Source organism: Embiotoca jacksoni, unplaced genomic scaffold (genome assembly GCF_022577435.1).
Source record: "Embiotoca jacksoni isolate LCO1_2020_lvr unplaced genomic scaffold, fEmbJac1.0.p SCAF_110, whole genome shotgun sequence".
Taxonomy (NCBI): Eukaryota; Metazoa; Chordata; class Actinopteri; family Embiotocidae; genus Embiotoca; species Embiotoca jacksoni.
In genome coordinates, this window is record NW_027185242.1 from 407,388 (window position 1) to 427,985 (window position 20,598).

The 20,598-nt window shown below is 42.8% G+C and overlaps 3 protein-coding genes across 3 annotated transcripts; 2 read left to right on the forward strand and 1 right to left on the reverse strand.

Annotated features, from left to right (window-relative positions):
- Window positions 1–66: 66 nt before the first annotated feature.
- On the reverse strand, window positions 67–902 carry cox8a (cytochrome c oxidase subunit 8A). The gene is made up of 2 exons (XM_069143527.1): window positions 707–902; window positions 67–304 (listed from the first exon to the last, which is right to left on the reverse strand). Exons 1-2 carry the CDS (start codon window positions 827–829, stop codon window positions 209–211), a joined length of 219 nt encoding a protein of 72 aa, XP_068999628.1. The 5' UTR covers window positions 830–902; the 3' UTR covers window positions 67–208.
- Window positions 903–2,023: 1,121 nt separating this feature from the next.
- rrh (retinal pigment epithelium-derived rhodopsin homolog) lies at window positions 2,024–20,427 on the forward strand. The gene is made up of 7 exons (XM_069143509.1): window positions 2,024–2,135; window positions 8,216–8,406; window positions 10,732–10,831; window positions 19,136–19,289; window positions 19,534–19,702; window positions 19,897–20,075; window positions 20,231–20,427. The coding sequence occupies exons 1-7, from the start codon at window positions 2,024–2,026 to the stop codon at window positions 20,334–20,336; spliced, it is 1,011 nt and encodes a 336-aa protein (XP_068999610.1). The 3' UTR covers window positions 20,337–20,427.
- On the forward strand, window positions 10,935–12,893 carry LOC138194621 (sporozoite surface protein 2-like; the record flags this gene model as incomplete). Its single annotated transcript, XM_069143508.1, has 2 exons — window positions 10,935–10,963; window positions 11,900–12,893. Coding segments are annotated over 2 exons (1,023 nt in total), but the record flags the coding sequence as incomplete, so codon positions are not given.
- Window positions 20,428–20,598: the final 171 nt, after the last annotated feature.

A 20,598-nucleotide genomic window follows, 5' to 3' on the forward strand; every position in this document is an offset into this window, starting at 1 on the left:
AATAACATTATGTTCTAAAGTAAAAGCTTTACTCAAAGACAGAAAATAAAGACAATCAGCAGCAGGTTGAGTTAATATTTAATTGTGTAACAGTTTCAGAGCTGATGAGTGGATCTGACAGAGGTAGAGGAACATGATGGTCCCAGGATGTCCCAGGAGACAGGATGTCCCTGGAGACACCAGGTGTGACACTGCTAAAATGTCCACTTTACTCCTTCTTCTTGTAGTCCTCCAGGTGGGCCAGGACCCACCCGGACGGGCCCAGGATGGCCAGGCAGAACATCCCCATTCCAATGACTGTTTCCTGGACAGGCAGAGAGACAGAGGGTCAGCTGACAGCCAATCAGCATCATCAATGTGACATGAGACACGCCCCCTTGATCACTCAGATTTTCACCTCTGACAGGTGTGAATGACAGGTGTGAATGACATGAACATGGAGCTGCTGTCTGACACTGATCACATTAAAGCTTCATTAGTTTATTCCATGTATCTTTTAACATTCAGAGTATTTGTAGACATTAAACACACATTAAATATATTGATCTTTCTTTGGACCGGCTTCTGTAGTTGAATGAAGTGTTAGCAGCCTCCGCTGTCCGGGACCGAGGAGATGAAGTCCCGCCTCAGGCTCTGACCTCTCCGCCAAGGACGGATCCGGCTGTTAGCCTGCTAGCTCCCTGTTAGCTGGTGGAGCTTCACTCACCACGGGGCCGACCTTCTCCTTGGCCGGGCGGGTGTACAGGTTAGCCCGCTGGGTGACGGTGTGTCCCCGCAGGACGGGAGCAGCTCGGCTGGCGGCGGTCCTCAGGAAACCCGGCATAGTCATTTGTTACAGCGTGGAGATGTCTTCTGTGTTCTCGGCTCGACAAGCTCGTCTGACGTGAACAGGAAGTGCTCACATGTAGAGGTCATGTCTCCTCACGACGCTGCGGCACAGCGCCGCCTGCCGGCGTGGAGGAGGACTTATTGTTTAGAGGAGACTTTACAGGTGCTGTTTCCTGGTTTCACTCATTAAAACTAAAATTAAATAACATTTGGATTTTTTAACAAACATATCAAACAACATATGTGCTACAGACAACAGCTTGGTTTCATTGTCTCTGTCTCTCCCAGGCTCCACATCTGCTGCTTTGGTTTCCTTCAACACTTAAACATTTCTCTTCCCTCCCTCCATTAATTGTGAGACGTTGTGGGACGTTGTGGGATGTTGTGGGACGTTGTGGGATGTTCTGGGACGTTCTGGGATGTTGTGGGACATTCTGGGACATTGTGGGATGTTCTGGGATGTTGTGGGACGTTCTGGGACATTGTAGGACATTGTGGGATGTTGTGGGACGTTCTGGGACGTTGTAGGATGTTCTGGGATGTTCTGGGACGTTCTGGGATGTTGTAGGACGTTGTGGGATGTTCTGGGACGTTCTGGGACGTTGTGGGATGTTCTGGGATGTTGTGGGACATTCTGGGACATTGTGGGATGTTCTGGGATGTTCTGGGACGTTCTGGGACATTGTGGGATGTTCTGGGATGTTGTGGGACATTCTGGGGCATTGTAGGACGTTGTGGGATGTTCTGGGATGTTGTGGGATGTTCTGGGATGTTCTGGGACGTTGTGGGATGTTCTGGGATGTTGCTGATCACTGCAGCCTGAAGGAGTGCAGCATCACTGAGAATCTTAACGAATGAACTACTTAAAGTTTAGGGACAAATTCTTAATTTTCTCTTTAAGTGTTTTCCTGTTTGGGTTTTGAATGAGGTTCTCAGAAGAACCGAGTCCAGCGTGAAAGCGACTCCACGTGAGAGTTAATCTTCTCAGTGTTACACACCGCCTGCTGACTAGGAACAGAGGTATGTAATAATCCCCCCCTTCAATCCCACCACTACAATACACACTTCAGTCTGAAGCAGCGTTTCACATCAGTGCGGTTCTGAATCTTCTTCTTCTGTCCACCTCTCACGGATCTTCATCATATTCATCATCATCATCATCCTCAGATTCTTTATATTTATAACACCTCAGACAATGTTGATCAACTCTGGGGTCAATATTTCAGATGACGTGGAGCCTTACGGAGGAAAAAGTGCTTTTACCCAGCTGGAGCACAACATCGTGGCCGGATACCTCATTACTGCAGGTAACACACAGATACATCATTACTGCAGGTAACACACAGATACCTCATTACTGTATTAGGTAACACACAGATACATCATTACTGCAGGTAACACACAGATACCTCATTACTGTATTAGGTAACACACAGATACCTCATTACTGCAGGTAACACACAGATACCTCATTACTGTATTAGGTAACACACAGATACCTCATTACTGCAGGTAACACACAGATACCTCATTACTGTATTAGGTAACACACAGATACCTCATTACTGCAGGTAACACACAGATACCTCATTAATGCAGGTAACACACAGATACCTCATTACTGTATTAGGTAACACACAGATACATCATTACTGCAGGTAACACACAGATACCTCATTACTGTATTAGGTAACACACAGATACCTCATTACTGCAGGTAACACACAGATACCTCATTAATGCAGGTAACACACAGATACCTCATTACTGTATTAGGTAACACACATATACATCATTACTGCAGGTAACACACAGATACCTCATTACTGCAGGTAACACACAGATACCTCATTACTGTATTAGGTAACACACAGATACATCATTACTGCAGGTAACACACAGATACCTCATTACTGCAGGTAACACACAGATACCTCATTACTGCAGGTAACACACAGATACCTCATTACTGTATTAGGTAACACACAGATACCTCATTACTGCAGGTAACACACAGATACATCATTACTGCAGGTAACACACAGATACCTCATTACTGTATTAGGTAACACACAGATACCTCATTACTGCAGGTAACACACAGATACCACATTACTGCAGGTAACACACAGATACCTCATTACTGTATTAGGTAACACACAGATACCTCATTACTGTATTAGGTAACACACAGATACCTCATTACTGCAGGTAACACACAGATACCTCATTACCGCAGGTAACACACAGATACCTCATTACTGTATTAGGTAACACACAGATACCTCATTACTGCAGGTAACACACAGATACATCATTACTGCAGGTAACACACAGATACCTCATTACTGTATTAGGTAACACACAGATACATCATTACTGCAGGTAACACACAGATACCTCATTACTGCAGGTAACACACAGATACCTCATTACTGCAGGTAACACACAGATACCTCATTACTGCAGGTAACACACAGATACCTCATTACTGTATTAGGTAACACACAGATACCTCATTACTGCAGGTAACACACAGATACCACATTACTGCAGGTAACACACAGATACCTCATTACTGTATTAGGTAACACACAGATACCTCATTACTGTATTAGGTAACACACAGATACCTCATTACTGCAGGTAACACACAGATACCTCATTACTGTATTAGGTAACACACAGATACCTCATTACTGTATTAGGTAACACACAGATACCTCATTACTGCAGGTAACACACAGATACCACATTACTGCAGGTAACACACAGATACCTCATTACTGTATTAGGTAACACACAGATACATCATTACTGTATTAGGAAACACACAGATACCTCATTACTGCAGGTAACACACAGATACCTCATTACTGTATTAGGAAACACACAGATACCTCATTACTGCAGGTAACACACAGATACCTCATTACTGCAGGTAACACACAGATACCACATTACTGCAGGTAACACACAGATACATCATTACTGCAGGTAACACACAGATACATCATTACTGTATTAGGTAACACACAGATACATCATTACTGCAGGTAACACACAGATACCTCATTACTGCAGGTAACACACAGATACCTCATTACTGCAGGTAACACACAGATACCTCATTACTGCAGGTAACACACAGATACCACATTACTGCAGGTAACACACAGATACATCATTACTGCAGGTAACACACAGATACATCATTACTGTATTAGGTAACACACATATACATCATTACTGCAGGTAACACACAGATACCTCATTACTGCAGGTAACACACAGATACCTCATTACTGCAGGTAACACACAGATACCTCATTACTGTATTAGGTAACACACAGATACCTCATTACTGCAGGTAACACACAGATACATCATTACTGTATTAGGTAACACACAGATACCTCATTACTGCAGGTAACACACAGATACCACATTACTGCAGGTAACACACAGATACCTCATTACTGTATTAGGTAACACACAGATACCTCATTACTGCAGGTAACACACAGATACCACATTACTGCAGGTAACACACAGATACCTCATTACTGTATTAGGTAACACACAGATACCTCATTACTGCAGGTAACACACAGATACCTCATTACTGTATTAGGTAACACACAGATACCTCATTACTGCAGGTAACACACAGATACCACATTACTGCAGGTAACACACAGATACCTCATTACTGTATTAGGTAACACACAGATACCTCATTACTGTATTAGGTAACACACAGATACCTCATTACTGCAGGTAACACACAGATACCTCATTACTGCAGGTAACACACAGATACCTCATTACTGTATTAGGTAACACACAGATACCTCATTACTGCAGGTAACACACAGATACCTCATTACTGTATTAGGTAACACACAGATACCTCATTACTGCAGGTAACACACAGATACCACATTACTGCAGGTAACACACAGATACCTCATTACTGTATTAGGTAACACACAGATACCTCATTACTGTATTAGGTAACACACAGATACCTCATTACTGCAGGTAACACACAGATACCTCATTACTGCAGGTAACACACAGATACCTCATTACTGTATTAGGTAACACACAGATACATCATTACTGTATTAGGAAACACACAGATACCTCATTACTGCAGGTAACACACAGATACCTCATTACTGCAGGTAACACACAGATACATCATTACTGCAGGTAACACACAGATACATCATTACTGTATTAGGAAACACACAGATACCTCATTACTGCAGGTAACACACAGATACCACATTACTGCAGGTAACACACAGATACCTCATTACTGTATTAGGTAACACACAGATACCTCATTACTGTATTAGGTAACACACAGATACCTCATTACTGCAGGTAACACACAGATACCTCATTACCGCAGGTAACACACAGATACCTCATTACTGTATTAGGTAACACACAGATACCTCATTACTGCAGGTAACACACAGATACATCATTACTGCAGGTAACACACAGATACCTCATTACTGTATTAGGTAACACACAGATACATCATTACTGCAGGTAACACACAGATACCTCATTACTGCAGGTAACACACAGATACCTCATTACTGCAGGTAACACACAGATACCTCATTACTGCAGGTAACACACAGATACCTCATTACTGTATTAGGTAACACACAGATACCTCATTACTGCAGGTAACACACAGATACCACATTACTGCAGGTAACACACAGATACCTCATTACTGTATTAGGTAACACACAGATACCTCATTACTGCAGGTAACACACAGATACCTCATTACTGTATTAGGTAACACACAGATACCTCATTACTGTATTAGGTAACACACAGATACCTCATTACTGCAGGTAACACACAGATACCACATTACTGCAGGTAACACACAGATACCTCATTACTGTATTAGGTAACACACAGATACATCATTACTGTATTAGGAAACACACAGATACCTCATTACTGCAGGTAACACACAGATACCTCATTACTGTATTAGGAAACACACAGATACCTCATTACTGCAGGTAACACACAGATACCTCATTACTGCAGGTAACACACAGATACCACATTACTGCAGGTAACACACAGATACATCATTACTGCAGGTAACACACAGATACATCATTACTGTATTAGGTAACACACATATACATCATTACTGCAGGTAACACACAGATACCTCATTACTGCAGGTAACACACAGATACCTCATTACTGCAGGTAACACACAGATACCTCATTACTGTATTAGGTAACACACAGATACCTCATTACTGCAGGTAACACACAGATACATCATTACTGTATTAGGTAACACACAGATACCTCATTACTGCAGGTAACACACAGATACCACATTACTGCAGGTAACACACAGATACCTCATTACTGTATTAGGTAACACACAGATACCTCATTACTGCAGGTAACACACAGATACCACATTACTGCAGGTAACACACAGATACCTCATTACTGTATTAGGTAACACACAGATACCTCATTACTGCAGGTAACACACAGATACCTCATTACTGTATTAGGTAACACACAGATACCTCATTACTGCAGGTAACACACAGATACCACATTACTGCAGGTAACACACAGATACCTCATTACTGTATTAGGTAACACACAGATACCTCATTACTGTATTAGGTAACACACAGATACCTCATTACTGCAGGTAACACACAGATACCTCATTACTGCAGGTAACACACAGATACCTCATTACTGTATTAGGTAACACACAGATACCTCATTACTGCAGGTAACACACAGATACCACATTACTGCAGGTAACACACAGATACCTCATTACTGTATTAGGTAACACACAGATACATCATTACTGTATTAGGAAACACACAGATACCTCATTACTGCAGGTAACACACAGATACCTCATTACTGCAGGTAACACACAGATACATCATTACTGCAGGTAACACACAGATACATCATTACTGTATTAGGAAACACACAGATACCTCATTACTGCAGGTAACACACAGATACCTCATTACTGCAGGTAACACACAGATACCACATTACTGCAGGTAACACACAGATACATCATTACTGCAGGTAACACACAGATACATCATTACTGCAGGTAACACACAGATACATCATTACTGTATTAGGTAACACACAGATACATCATTACTGTATTAGGAAACACACAGATACCTCATTACTGTATTAGGTAACAGAGAAAACAGCCAATCAGATGATCTGTCAGTGATTCACCTGCTTCAGGTGTACCACTGTGTTGATGTAAAAATATGTACTTATAAAGGAGGTTTGATCCATTCACTGTGACCTGGGGAACATTTTGTACTTTAAAAAGTCATGACTTTTTTTTTCCATAGAGCTGATGTTTGTGTTTTAATGTTTAATCATCATTCAACTTATATTGAACATCATGTCTTTTGTGAAGAACAGTTTCTAACGTGCAGGAAAGACATCAATGTTATTTCATAAGTATGATAATAACAACTAAAATACTACAACTGTGGTGTGTTAAAAGGTTTGGGCACCCTGCTGAGTCAGTGACATGGAAGTCCTCTAAGATATCAGACCCTGTAAACTCTTTCTATTCAGATCTATCTGAAGCTTTTAATAGACCGTATGTGAAGGTTTAAGTTCTCTCACGGACGATGATAGAGACAGAAGTCAGTCCTGGAGTTCCACAGGGTTCTGTTCTCTCTCTGCTCTCCTCTCACTCTGACCGGTCAAGGCAGATGTTCTTGACCTGTCAGATTTTTCTTTCTGTTAAAAGGGAGTTTTTCCTTCCAGCTGTGACTCATGTCTCAACTGTTGAACTGTTGACTTCCTCTCTGTGATGTTGTGGACTGATTGTGTAAAAAAAACCTGAAACTAATTTGGTGCAAAACAAATCAAATGGAAGTGAATTTATCTAAATCTTTTCAACCTGGATTTCATTACCTTTCTCATGTTTGTCATTTCAAAGTGACTTCGATTTGATTCAATAGCAGACATTTGATTCATCACATCAGGAAGAAAACAGCTGAACTAACATCATGATGTCTCTGTTTTAATGTAACAATAATACACTGATGTTAACGCTGACAGCTGCGTTTGACACATCACAATATCTGCAGTGAAAACACTCCATTCACCAGTGGATGTCCTTTTATCATTTGATCAGTGATGACAATTATAGTTGTCAGATAAACTTACAGCAGCAATCTTCATGACTCCAGTTTGACTCCGGTTTGAATTCAGTGTGACAATTGAGACACCAATTGAGGATGAATCAGGATGAAGGGCTCCATGTTTGATTAACTCTGTCCTCCGTTTGTCTTCCCAGGAGTCATCAGTTTATTCAGTAACCTGGTGGTTCTGTTGATGTTTGTGAAGTTCAAAGAGCTCCGCACGGCCACCAACTTCATCATCATCAACTTGGCCTTCACCGACATCGGGGTGGCCGGGATTGGATACCCCATGTCTGCTGCCTCTGACATCCACGGCAGCTGGAAGTTCGGATACACCGGCTGTCAGGTAGGATGAGACCCACATTCAGTCCACGCTCCACAGATTGAACCACCTTCATCTATACTGGAAGCATATTTCTACTGCAGTGTGTTCTGCATTTTTATTATTTTCTATGAACCACACAGAAGAGGTCTGTAAAGATTAGAACACATGTTAGACAGTCGACACTGAACCTAGACGGTGTGAACTGTGATCGTTTCACTGTCTACAGACATCAAACTAAATAAAGTTACTTCTGTTTTACTGTCTGTACAGACTTCACTCTAACTCAGGCCACTTATTGCGAGTTACACTGAGCAGATTGATGCAGGTCCAGCTGTCCTGCTGCACTGCAGCCGGCCACGTGTTCACATTCTTTATGCAGATTAGGAGTCTTTCCTTCAGTCCTTGTTGTTGCAGAGTAATCCTCCTGTTTTTAACTCACAGCTACCACTGACTGATTTTTACTGTTTATTTATTTCATTCTGCTGTCTGTCTGTAACCTTATTTCCAGAAAAGTTGGGACGCTGTATAAAATGTAAATGAAAACAGAATGTGATAATTTGGGAATCACAAACTTATTTAATTGAAAATAGACCAAAGACAACATATCAAATGTTGAAACTGAGAAATTATATTGTTTTATAAAAAAATATCTGCTCATTTTGAATCTGATGCAGCAACACGTCTCCATAAAGTTGTTCCAGGATCATGTTCACCACTGAGCTGCATTACTTCTTTTAACAACACTCTGGAAACGTTGCGGGAACTGAGGAGACCAGTTTCTGGAGTTTTGAAAGTGAAATGTGGTCCCATTCTTGTCTGATAGAGGATTTCAGCTGCTCAACAGTTCAGGGCCTCCTTTGTTGTATTGTTCATGTCCTGATGCTCCAGATGTTTTCAATGATTGACAGGTCTGGACTGCAGGAGGCCAGTTTATCAGCGGACTCTTCTACTATGGAGCCATGCTGTTGGAATACGTGCAGAATGTGGTTGGACGTTGTTCTGCTGAAATAAACAAGACCTTCCCTGAAAGAGACGTTGTCTGGATGACAGCATATGTTGCTCCAATACCTGAATATATCATTCAGCATTAATGCTTCCTTCCAGATGTTCAAGCTACCCATGCCATGTGCACTAATGCATCCCTGTACCATCACAGATGCTGGCTTTAGAACTGAGCTGATAACAAGCTGGATGGTCCCTCTCCTCTTTAACCCGGAGGATGCAGCGTCCATGATTTCCAAACAGAATCTCAGATTGTGATCCATCAGACCTCAGGACAGTTTTCCACTTCACCTCAGTCCATCTTCAATGATCTCGGTCCAGAGAAGGCGGCGGTGTTTCTGGATCATGTTTCTATCTGGTTTCTTCTTTGGAGAGTTTTAACCTGCATTTGTGGACGCAGCGATGAACTGTGTTCACAGACGATGGTTTTCACAAGTGTTCCTGAGCCCATGCAGTGATTTCCACTCCAGAATAGTGTGTTTTTAATGCAGTGCTGCCTGAGGGCCCGAAGATCACCACCATCCAATATTGGTTTCCAGCCTTGTCCCTTGTGTTCAGAGATTTCTCCAGATTCTCTGAATCTTTTAATGATATTATGAACCGTAGACGATGAAATCCACTAATTCTTTGTAGTTTTACGTTGAGGAACATTATTCTTAGATTGTTGAACTATTTTCCAACACAGTCTTTCAGAGTGGTGAACCTCTCCCCATCTTCACTGCTGAGAGACTCCGCCTCTCTGAAATCATCTTTTTATACCCAATCATGTTACTGATCTGTTGCCATGGTAACCTAATTAGTTACAGATGTTCAACCAGGTGGGTGTTTTTTTAGCGTTACACAACTTTTCCAGTCTTTTGTTGACCCTGTCCCAACTTTATTGAGATGTGTTGCTGGAATCAAATTCAAAATGAGCAGATATTTTTGGGGGTGGTGTCCAACAAACTATGTGGGTTCATCTACGACCTTCTGAGGAGAACCTGGTCTGATCTGGAGAGATGACCCGGGCCCTGTTTCAAGGCTAGCATGGGGCCCTACTCTACATTCTGACAAATATTGTAATAATCATCTTTGCACAATTACAGTCTCTAAGTCACGTCTGATAACAACTGAACTGATGATTTATTACTGTACCCAGAATGACTAACAGACACTGCAATTGACCAATAAATAGATAAAAGTAGGACATTTTATCTGAAATCCAAATCTAAAATGTTTGTCTTCGTGTGTGCGTGTGTGCGTGCGTGCGTGTGTGTGTGTGTGTGTGTGTGTGTGTGTGTGTGTGTGTGTGTGTGTGTGTGTGTGTGTGTGTGTGTGTGTGTGTGTGTGTGTGTGTGTGTGCAGATCTATGCAGCTCTCAACATCTTCTTCGGGATGGCCAGCATAGGGCTGCTGACAGTAGTGGCCATCGATCGTTATCTGACCATCTGCAGACCAGACATAGGTACCCTGCTACACGTCATCTGCTCTTCATGTACTGAACTATACTGTATTATACATAGACAGTGAAGGAAATAATTATTTTATCTCTTGCCAATTTTGTAAGTTTGCCCACTGACAAAGAAATGAACAGTCTATGGAGTAATGGAGATTTATTTTAACAGTGAGACAGAATATAAAAAAAAAAAAATCCAGAAAATCACGACATATAAAAGTTATAAATTGATTTGCATTTGATGGTGTGAAATAAGTATTTGATCTCCTACCAACCATCAACAATTCTGTCTCCCACAGACCGGTTAGACTAGTCCTCTCTCTTTAAGAATGTACTCAGAATCTCAACTCCTTACCTGTATAAAAGACACCTGTCCACTGAGTCAATCAATCAGATTCCAATCTCTCCACCATGGAGACCAAAGAGCTGTCTGAGGACGTCAGGGATGAGCTGGTAGACCTGCACGAGGCTGGAATGGACTATAAGACCATCGGCAAGCAGCTCAGTGAGAAGGAGACAACTGTTGGTGAGATTATTGGGAAATTGAAGAAACATGAAATGATCTCCTCGGTCTGGATCTCCTCGGTCTGGATGTCCTCGGTCTGGATCTCCTCGGTCTGGGGCTCCAAAGAGATTTGGCGTGGTGGGTTATCGATGATCATGAGAAAGGTGAGGATCAGCCCAGAACTACACAGGAGGAACTTGTTCATGATCTCCAGACAGCTGGGACCTCAGTCACCATGGAAACCATCATTAACACACTACGCCGTAATGGATTAAAATCCAATCAAATGCAAATCAATTTATAACTTTTGTATAATGTGATTTTCTGGATTTTTGTTTGGATATTCTGTCTCTCACTGTCAAAATAAACCTCCATTACAATTATAGGCCATTCATTTCTTTGTCAGTGGGCAAACTTACAAAATTGGCAAGAGATCAAATCATTATTTCCTTCACTCTATACTGTATACTGTATTCTGATCAGGGCTCAAGGGTCACCTGTCAGGATCACATCATGAGGAAAAAATCTAACTCACAAAACCCTACTAACCTTCCTAACTTTACTAACCCTACGAACCCGCATAGCCCTACTAACCCTCCTAATTCTACTAACCCTTCTGACCCTACTAACCCTACAAACTCACCTAACTCTACTGACTCTACTAACCCTCCTAACCCTCCTAACTCCCCTTGCCCTACTAACTCTACCAACTCTCCTAACCCTACCAACACTACTAACTCTCCTAACCCTACTATCCCTACTAACTCTTTTAATCCTACTAACTATTTGAACTCTCCTAACTCTACTAAATCTTCTAACCCTCCTAAATCTTCTAACCCTCCTAAATCGTCTAACTCTTCTAACCCTCTGAACTTCCCTCACCCTACTAACCCTCCTAACTCTCCTAACCTTACTAACTATTATAACCCTCCTAACCCTACAAACCCTTCTAACCCTCTTAACTCCCCTTACCCTCCTAACCCTCCAAAATCTACTAACCCTCTTTGCCATGCTGACCCTAGTAACCCTCCTGACCCTACTAATCCTAGTAGCCCTCCTAACCCTAAGAAACCTTCAAACACTACTAACTCCACTGACCCTACTAACCCGACTAACTCACCTAACTCTACTAACCTGACTAACTCCCCGTACCCTACTAACTCCACTAACTCTCCTAACCTCACCAACTCTCCTAACCCTACCATCTCTCCTAACCCTGCTAACTCGACTAACTCTCCGAACGTTACCATCCATACTAACTCTTCTAATCCTACTAACTTTCCCAACCATACTAACCCTACTGATCCTACTAACCCTCCTGATCCTACCAACACTACTAACCCTCCTGATCCCACTAACCCTATTAAACTTCCTGACCCTCCTGATCCTACTCACCCTCCAGACCCTACGAACCCTCCAGACCCTACTAACCCAACTGACCCTACTAACCCTCCTGATCCTACTAACGCTCATGATCCTACTAACACTACTAACCCTCCTGATCCCACTAACCCTACTAACCTTCCTGACCCTCCTGATCCTACTAACCCTTGTGAAACCTACTAACCTTCCTGACCCTACTAACCCTCCAGACCCTACCAACCCTCCTGATCATACTAACCCTCCTCATCCTATTAACCCTACTGACCCTGCTTATCCTATTAACCCTACAAACCTTCCTGACTCTACTAACCCTACTAATACTCCTGACCCTACTAACCCTCCGGACCCTATTAACCCGCCTGATCCCACTGACCCTCCTGACCCTACTAACCCTCCCAACCCTCCTGACCCTATTAACCCTCCTGATCCTACTAACCCTCCTCATCCTATTAACCCTGCTGACCCTCCTCATCCTATTAACCCTACTAACCTTCCTGACCCTACTAACCCTCCTGACCCTATTAACCCGCCTGATCCTACTAACCCTCCTGATCCTACTAACCCTACTAACCTTCCTGACTCTCCTGATCCTACTAACCTTCCTGACCCTCCTGATCCTACTAACCCTTGTGAAACCTACTAACCTTCCTGACCCTACTAACCCTCCAGACCCTACCAACCCTCCTGATCCTACTAACCCTCCTCATCCTATTAACCCTACTGACCCTGCTTATCCTATTAACCCTACAAACCTTCCTGACTCTACTAACCCTACTAATACTCCTGACCCTACTAACCCTCCGGACCCTATTAACCCGCCTGATCCCACTAACCCTCCTGACCCTACTAACCCTCCCAACCCACCTGACACTATTAACCCTCCTGATCCTACTAACCCTCCTCATCCTATTAACCCTGCTGACCCTCCTCATCCTATTAACCCTACTAACCTTCCTGACCCTACTAACCCTACTAATACTCCTGACCCTACTAACCCTCCTGACCCTATTAACCCGCCTGATCCTACTAACCCTCCTGATCCTACTAACCCTACTAACCTTCCTGACTCTCCTGATCCTACTAACCTTCCTGACCCTCCTGATCCTACTAACCTTACTAATCCTCCTAACCCTGTTAGCCCTCCTGATCCTACTAACCCTCCTGATCCTACTTATCCTACTAACCCTCCTAACTCTCCTATCCCTATTAACCCTCTTGACCCTACTAACCCTCTTGACCTTAGTAACCCTCCTGATCCTACTAATCTTCCTGACCCTATTACCTATCCGGTCGTCTGATGTCATGGTGAGCGTATTGCGTCACTTCCTGTCTACAAACATTGTGACTAGTGTTACTTCTCTGCTATTTCAGCTTCTTTTCCTGAATTATACGTATCTTAACTCTCTCCACACTTCTTCTAATCTCAAGTTAAAACTCACACTTGCTTTTTTGGAGCAATTCTACTGTTAAATCTTTGACCAACGTTCACTTAACTTAGCGTTTTGGTATTGCTAGCTTAGCAGTTAGCAATGTCTTCCCTCTCTCCCTCCACTTCTTCTGGTTTTTCCTGCTGTGTGACATGTTTAGTTACAACCCTGCCTCCCTTAATGAGGAGGAGGAGGGGGAGGGGGAAGAGGAGGAGGAGGAGGGGGAGGAGGAGGAAGAGGAGGAGGAGTAGTGTAGTTAGGGCTCTGGAGGCCAGGGTCATAGAATTAGAATCGCCAGTCAGATGTCTTCCAGGGGACAGAGTCAGATGTCTTCCCGGGGACAGAGTCAGATGTCTTCCAGTGGCCAGAATCAGAAGTCTTCCAGGGGACATAGTCAGATGTCTTCCAGTGGCCAGAATCAGAAGTCTTCCAGGGGACATAGTCAGATGTCTTCCAGTGGCCAGAATCAGAAGTCTTCCAGGGGACAGAGTCAGATGTCTTCCAGTGGCCAGAATCAGAAGTCTTCCAGGGGACATAGTCAGATGTCTTCCTGGGGCCAGAGTCAGATGTCTTCCCGGGGCCAGAGTCAGATGTCTTCCAGGGGCCAGAGTCAGATGTCTTCCCGGGGCCAGAGTCAGATGTCTTCCCGGGGACAGACTCAGATGTCTTCCCGGGGCCAGAGTCAGATGTCTTCCCGGGGACAGACTCAGATGTCTTCCCGGGGACAGAGTCAGATGTCTTCCCGGGGCCAGAGTCAGATGTCTTCCCGGGGACAGAATTAGATGTCTTCCCGGGGACAGAGTCAGATGTCTTCCAGGGGCCATAGCAGGCAACATTGAATCAAACCTGAAACTGCTGACTAAGGCGAATCATAAATCCAGTCAGATTGTTATTAACATCGGCAGTAACGACACCCGGTTACACCAATCGTAGGTCACTAAAGTTAACATGGAATCGGTGTCCAACTTTTCAAAAACAACGTGGGACTCCGTAGTTTTCTCTGGACTCCTTCCTAACCGGACCAGTGATGATATGTTTAGCCGTACGTCTTCACTTCACCGCTGGTTGTCGAGGTGGTGTCCCGCTAACAACGTGGGCTTCATTGATAATTGGAATACTTTCTGGGGGAAACCTGGTCTGATCTGGAGAGACAGCATCCATCCTACTTTGGATGGTGCAGCTCTTCTTTCTAGAAACATGGCCATGTCTCTTAACAGTCCAAAAACCTGACATCCAGGGTTGAAGTCAAGACGCAGAGCTGCAGTCTTACAGCTCCTCTGCAGCTTCTTTAGAGCTGTCACTCACCCAAAACCTTCAACATCCTGTAGAGGTTGTGTCTGTACCCAGACCACCCATATTTAAAAAAAACTCAAGGAAAGATGGATCAATAAAAATGTAATAAAAATGGATCCTACCAAATTAATGGATCAAAAAAATCTGACAATTAAAAGCAAACTATTAAATATGAGATCTCTCTGGTCTAAATCTCTGTTAGTAAATGACTTGATAACTGATCATCAGATTGATTTACTCTGTCTCACAGAGACCTGGCTGCAACAGGAAGAATATGTTAGTATGAATGAAGCCACTCCTCCCAGTCATATTCATTATCATATTCCTAGAGATTCAGCAGGAGGAGGAGGAGGAGGAGGAGGAGAAGTAGGAGAAGGAGGAGGAGGTGGAGGAGGAGGAGGAGGAGTGGCAGCAATCTTCCACTCAAGTTTATCAATTAATCCAAAGCCTAAACTTAGTTATAAATCATTTGAGAGTCTGACTCTTAGTCTCTCGCCCAAACTGGAAAGCAGAGAAACGGATTGTATTGTTGTTGTTTATCTCCCACCTGGTCCTTATTCAGAGTTTCTAACTGAATTCTGACTTTTGATCAGATTTAGTGCTGAGTTCAGATAAAGTGATGATAGTGGGAGACTTTAACATTCATGTTGACGTGGACAACGACAGCCTCAGTTCTACTTTCAGCTCATTATTAGATTCTATAGGCTTTTATCAGGATGTAAATAAACCCCGTCACCGTGGTAACCATACCCTCCATCTGGTTCTGTTGTATGAGATGGAAACTGAAAATGTTGTTGTATTTCCTCCAAACCCTGTTTTGTCGGACCACTTCTTATTAACATCTGAAGTTACAATAATGGACTACACAGCATGTGGGAATAAATCCCACTACAGTAGATGTCTGTCAGATGATGTCGTGGCCAAGTTTAAGGAAGCAGTTCCATGTTTATCCTCTTCGATGCCGTGTGTTAAAGCAGTGGAAGACATCTACGTTGATCTTAGTCCCACACAAGTGGATCATCTGGTAGAAAACACTGCAGTATCTCTGCTACAACTCCAGATGATGTCGCCCCTCTGAAGAAGAGAGTCATGAACCAGAGGAAGTTGTCTCCATGGTACAACTCAGAACTACGCTCTGCTAGGCAGCGACTAGAAAGATGGAAAGGAAATGGAGTTCCACTAATTCAGAAGAATTTCACCTGCCTGGAAGGAGAGTCTAATATTATATAAGAAAGCTCTTGGTAAGGCCAGAACTTTATATTATTCATCATTAATAGAGGACAACAAGAACAACCCCAGGTTTCTTTTCATCACTGTAGCAGGCTGACAAAGAGTCCCAGTTCTGTTGAGTCCTCTATTCCTTCAGCTCTCAGCAGTAATGACTTCATTAACTTCTTTACTAATAAAATTCTTACTATCAGGGAGAGAATTGGGCCGACCCTTCCTGACACCATCACTGATGTGATGTTAAACACAACAGCCCTGAAAGCAACTGTAGGACCAGATGTAAACTTGGAACATTTCTCTCCTGTTGAGCTCTCTGAGTTAACTAGAATTATTTCTTCATCTGGATCCTCTAGCTGTCTGTTAGATCTCATCCCAACTAAACTTTTTAAGGAAGTCTTCCCTTTAATTAATACTTCCATATTAGATCAGATCAACCTATCTATTGTAACCAGCTATGTACCACAGGCTTTTAAAGTGGCTGTAATTAAACCGTTACTTAAAAAGACGACTCTTGATCAGCTGTTTTAGGAAACTACAGACCAATTTACAACCTGATGTTTATTTCTAAAATCCTTGAAAAAGTTGTTGCTAATCAACTTTGTGATCATTTACAAAGGAACGATCTGTTTGAAGATTTTCAGTCTTTAGAGTTCATCATAGCACAGAAACAGCTCTGGTGAAAGTTACTAACGACCTTTTATTAGCCTCAGATAATGGACTCGTCTCTGTACTTGTTCTTCTGGACCTCAGTGATGCTTTTGATACGATTGATCATAAGATCTTATTACAGAGATTAGAAGATGTTACGAAGATTAAAGGAACTGCATTAGACTGGTTCAAATCCTACTTATCAGATAGATTCCAGTTTGTCCATGTCAACAATGAGTCTTCCAGACAAACAAGAGTTAGTTATGGAGTTCCACAAGGCTCAGTGTTAGGCCCAATACTTTTTACTTTGTACATGCTTCCATTAGGAGATGTCATCAGGAAGCACTGCATCAACTTCCATTGTTATGCAGATGACACTCAGCTATATCTTTCTATAAAACCAGATGAAACTAATCAGTTAGTAAAACTTGAAGCCTGTCTAAAAGACATAAAGGCCTGGATGACCAAAAACTTCCTGCTTCTAAATTCAGACAAAACAGAGGTTCTTGTACTTGGTCCTAAACACCTCAGAAACTCTTTCTGTAATCACTTAGTTACTCTAGATGATGTTGTTTTGGCCTCCAGCAAAACTGTGAGGAACCTTGGAGTCATCTTTGATGAGGATTTGTCCTTCAGACACCATATAAAGCAAATCTCCAGAACTGCCTTCTTTCATCTACGTAATATTAATAAAATCAGGAAAATCCTTCCTCAGCGTGACGCAGAAAAACTCATTCATGCGTTTGTTACTTCTAGACTAGATTATTGTAATTCCTTGTTGTTAGGATGTCCAAATTACTCATTAAAAACCTGCAGCTGATCCAAAATGCTGCATCAAGAGTACTGACAGGATTTAACAAGAGAGATCATATTTCTCCAGTTTTAGCTTCTCTTCACTGGCTTCCTGTTAAATGAAGAATAGAATTTAAAATTCTCTTGATGGCTTACAAAGCTCTACATGATCAGGCTCCATCATATCGTAGAGATCTTATAGAACCATATAATCCTAGCAGAGCACTCCTCTCTCAGTACGCTGGTCTACTTGTGGTTCCTAGAGTTTCCAGAAGTAGAATGGGAGGCGGAGCTTCAGTTTTCAGGCTCCTCCCCTGTGGAACCAGCTCCCAGTTTGTGTTGGAGGGGCAGAAACCCTCTCTAGCTTTAAGATTAGACTCAAAACGTTCCTTCTTGATAAAGCCTATAGTTAGGGCTGGCTCAGGTAGACCTGAACCAACCCTTAGTTATGCTGTTATAGGCCGAGGCTGCTGGAGGACCTCGTTACATGCTGAGCTTCTTTTCTTTCCTCCTACTCTTTAACTGACTCATACCTCGCCATCTTTTTCTCTCCCATAGTTTCTTCTTATTATCTGTTGTCTCCATTCAGTTCCTTCACTCGTGTAGTTTCTGTTCTTTCTTTTCCAGATGTCCCGTCATGGAGCTGCATGTCTCTGCTCTGCGATTGTCGTCTCCACCAACAGTTCTTCTCTTCTATCTCTATGCTATAATGAGTTATGTGCAATGAAATAACATGTTGTGATTTGGTGCTATATAAATTGAATTGAATTGAACCCTACTAACCTTCCTGACCCTCCTTACCCTCTTTACCCTCCTTACCCTACTAACCCTACTAACCCTTCTGACCCTACTAACCCTACTAACCCTCCTGACCCTACTAACTCTCCTAACCCTACTAACCCTCCTAACCCTCCTGACCCTACTAACCCTACTAACCCTCCTGACCCTACTAACCCTACTAACCCTTCTAACCCTACTAACCCCACTAACCCTACTAACCCTCCTGACCCTCCTGACCTCCTCCGTCTCTTTCTGCAGGTCAGAAGATGACGATGCGGTCCTACAACCTTCTGGTTCTGTCCGCCTGGCTGAATGCAGTGTTCTGGTCCCTGATGCCCGTGGTGGGCTGGGCCGGCTACGCCCCCGACCCCACTGGAGCCACCTGCACCATCAACTGGAGAAACAATGATGCGTGAGTTCTTCAGAGTTCTTCCTCTGTCTCACCACTAATCATGTTTGTGTTGCAACAGTCTCTCAAAATTTGTTCATAAAAACTTGTATATCACAGAGCTGATTAATCAAAGGAGACAAAACTACTGAACTTCCTCTGAATGAGGGGGAATAGGATGTTGAAACATAAATAATAATGTAATAATAATAACCCCTGGGTCATGGTGTGCGTCCTTCAATGAAACATCTGTGTGTCTCCTCCCCAGCTCCTTCGTGTCCTACACCATGGCAGTGATCGGTGTGAACTTTGTTCTTCCTCTGTCCGCCATGTTTTACTGCTACTACAACGTGTCCGTCACCGTCCGGAGGTACAAAGTCAACAACTGTCTGGATAGCGCCAACATCGACTGGTCTGACCAGATGGACGTCACCAAGGTGAGCGCTGACATCCTTCTGCTGTCAGTCCTTTAAACATTATTATTATTATTATTATTATTATTATTATTATTATTATTATTATTATTATTATTATTATTATTATTATTATCATTATTATTGTACAGCTGTACTCTGGGTCCTCGTTCCACTGGTCCAACAACTGGATTGGTGTGTGTGTGTGTTGCCTGCAGATGTCCATGGTGATGATCGTCATGTTCCTGGTTGCCTGGTCTCCGTACTCCCTCGTGTGTCTCTGGGCGTCTTTTGGCGACCCGAGGACGATCCCTGCCCCTGTGGCTATCATCGCTCCGCTGTTCGCCAAGTCCTCCACCTTCTACAACCCCTGCATCTACGTAATCGCCAACAAAAAGTCAGTAACGATGACGGATGGTTGTGTGATGATAATGTATGTGTATATGTATATGTATATATATATATATATATTATACATTATATACATTATATATATATATATAGTGACAGACCCGCTGTAATGATGATGAGCTGACTCTTCTATCCCTGCAGGTTCAGGAGGGCCATCATCGGGATGATTCGCTGTCAAACCAGGCAGCGAATCACCATCAGCACACAGGTTGCCATGACAACCTCCCAACAACCTCTGACCCAGTGAGAAGAGGCGTCGGGATGAATATGAACGTGTCAGTAGAAGGTCTCTGTGATGGTGTGTATCATTGTGTTGTTGTGATCCTCTGCTGTTTACTGTGTAAACTACACCGGTTCCTCCAGTTGTGTTTCTGCTGCTGACTGCAAAAAAAAAAACTGACAATGAACATCTGTGTGGACTGATTCTTTACACAAACACAGACATACACACTCACACAGACAAACACACACACACACACACACAATCACACACTCACAAACCTTCACTT

What these genes read in the sequence shown, in the direction of transcription:
- cox8a (XM_069143527.1), bottom strand. Translation starts at nt 829, where the DNA reads ATGACTATGCCGGGTTTCCTGAGGACCGCCGCCAGCCGAGCTGCTCCC. An exon ending in AGGAGAAGGTCGGCCCCGTG is followed by an intron (nt 305 to 706) that starts GTGAGTGAAGCT and finishes CTGCCTGTCCAG; the next exon opens with GAAACAGTCATTGGAATGGG.
- rrh (XM_069143509.1), top strand. Translation starts at nt 2,024, where the DNA reads ATGTTGATCAACTCTGGGGTCAATATTTCAGATGACGTGGAGCCTTAC. An exon ending in AACTGGAGAAACAATGATGC is followed by an intron (nt 19,290 to 19,533) that starts GTGAGTTCTTCA and finishes TCTCCTCCCCAG; the next exon opens with CTCCTTCGTGTCCTACACCA. An exon ending in ACCAGATGGACGTCACCAAG is followed by an intron (nt 19,703 to 19,896) that starts GTGAGCGCTGAC and finishes TGTTGCCTGCAG; the next exon opens with ATGTCCATGGTGATGATCGT.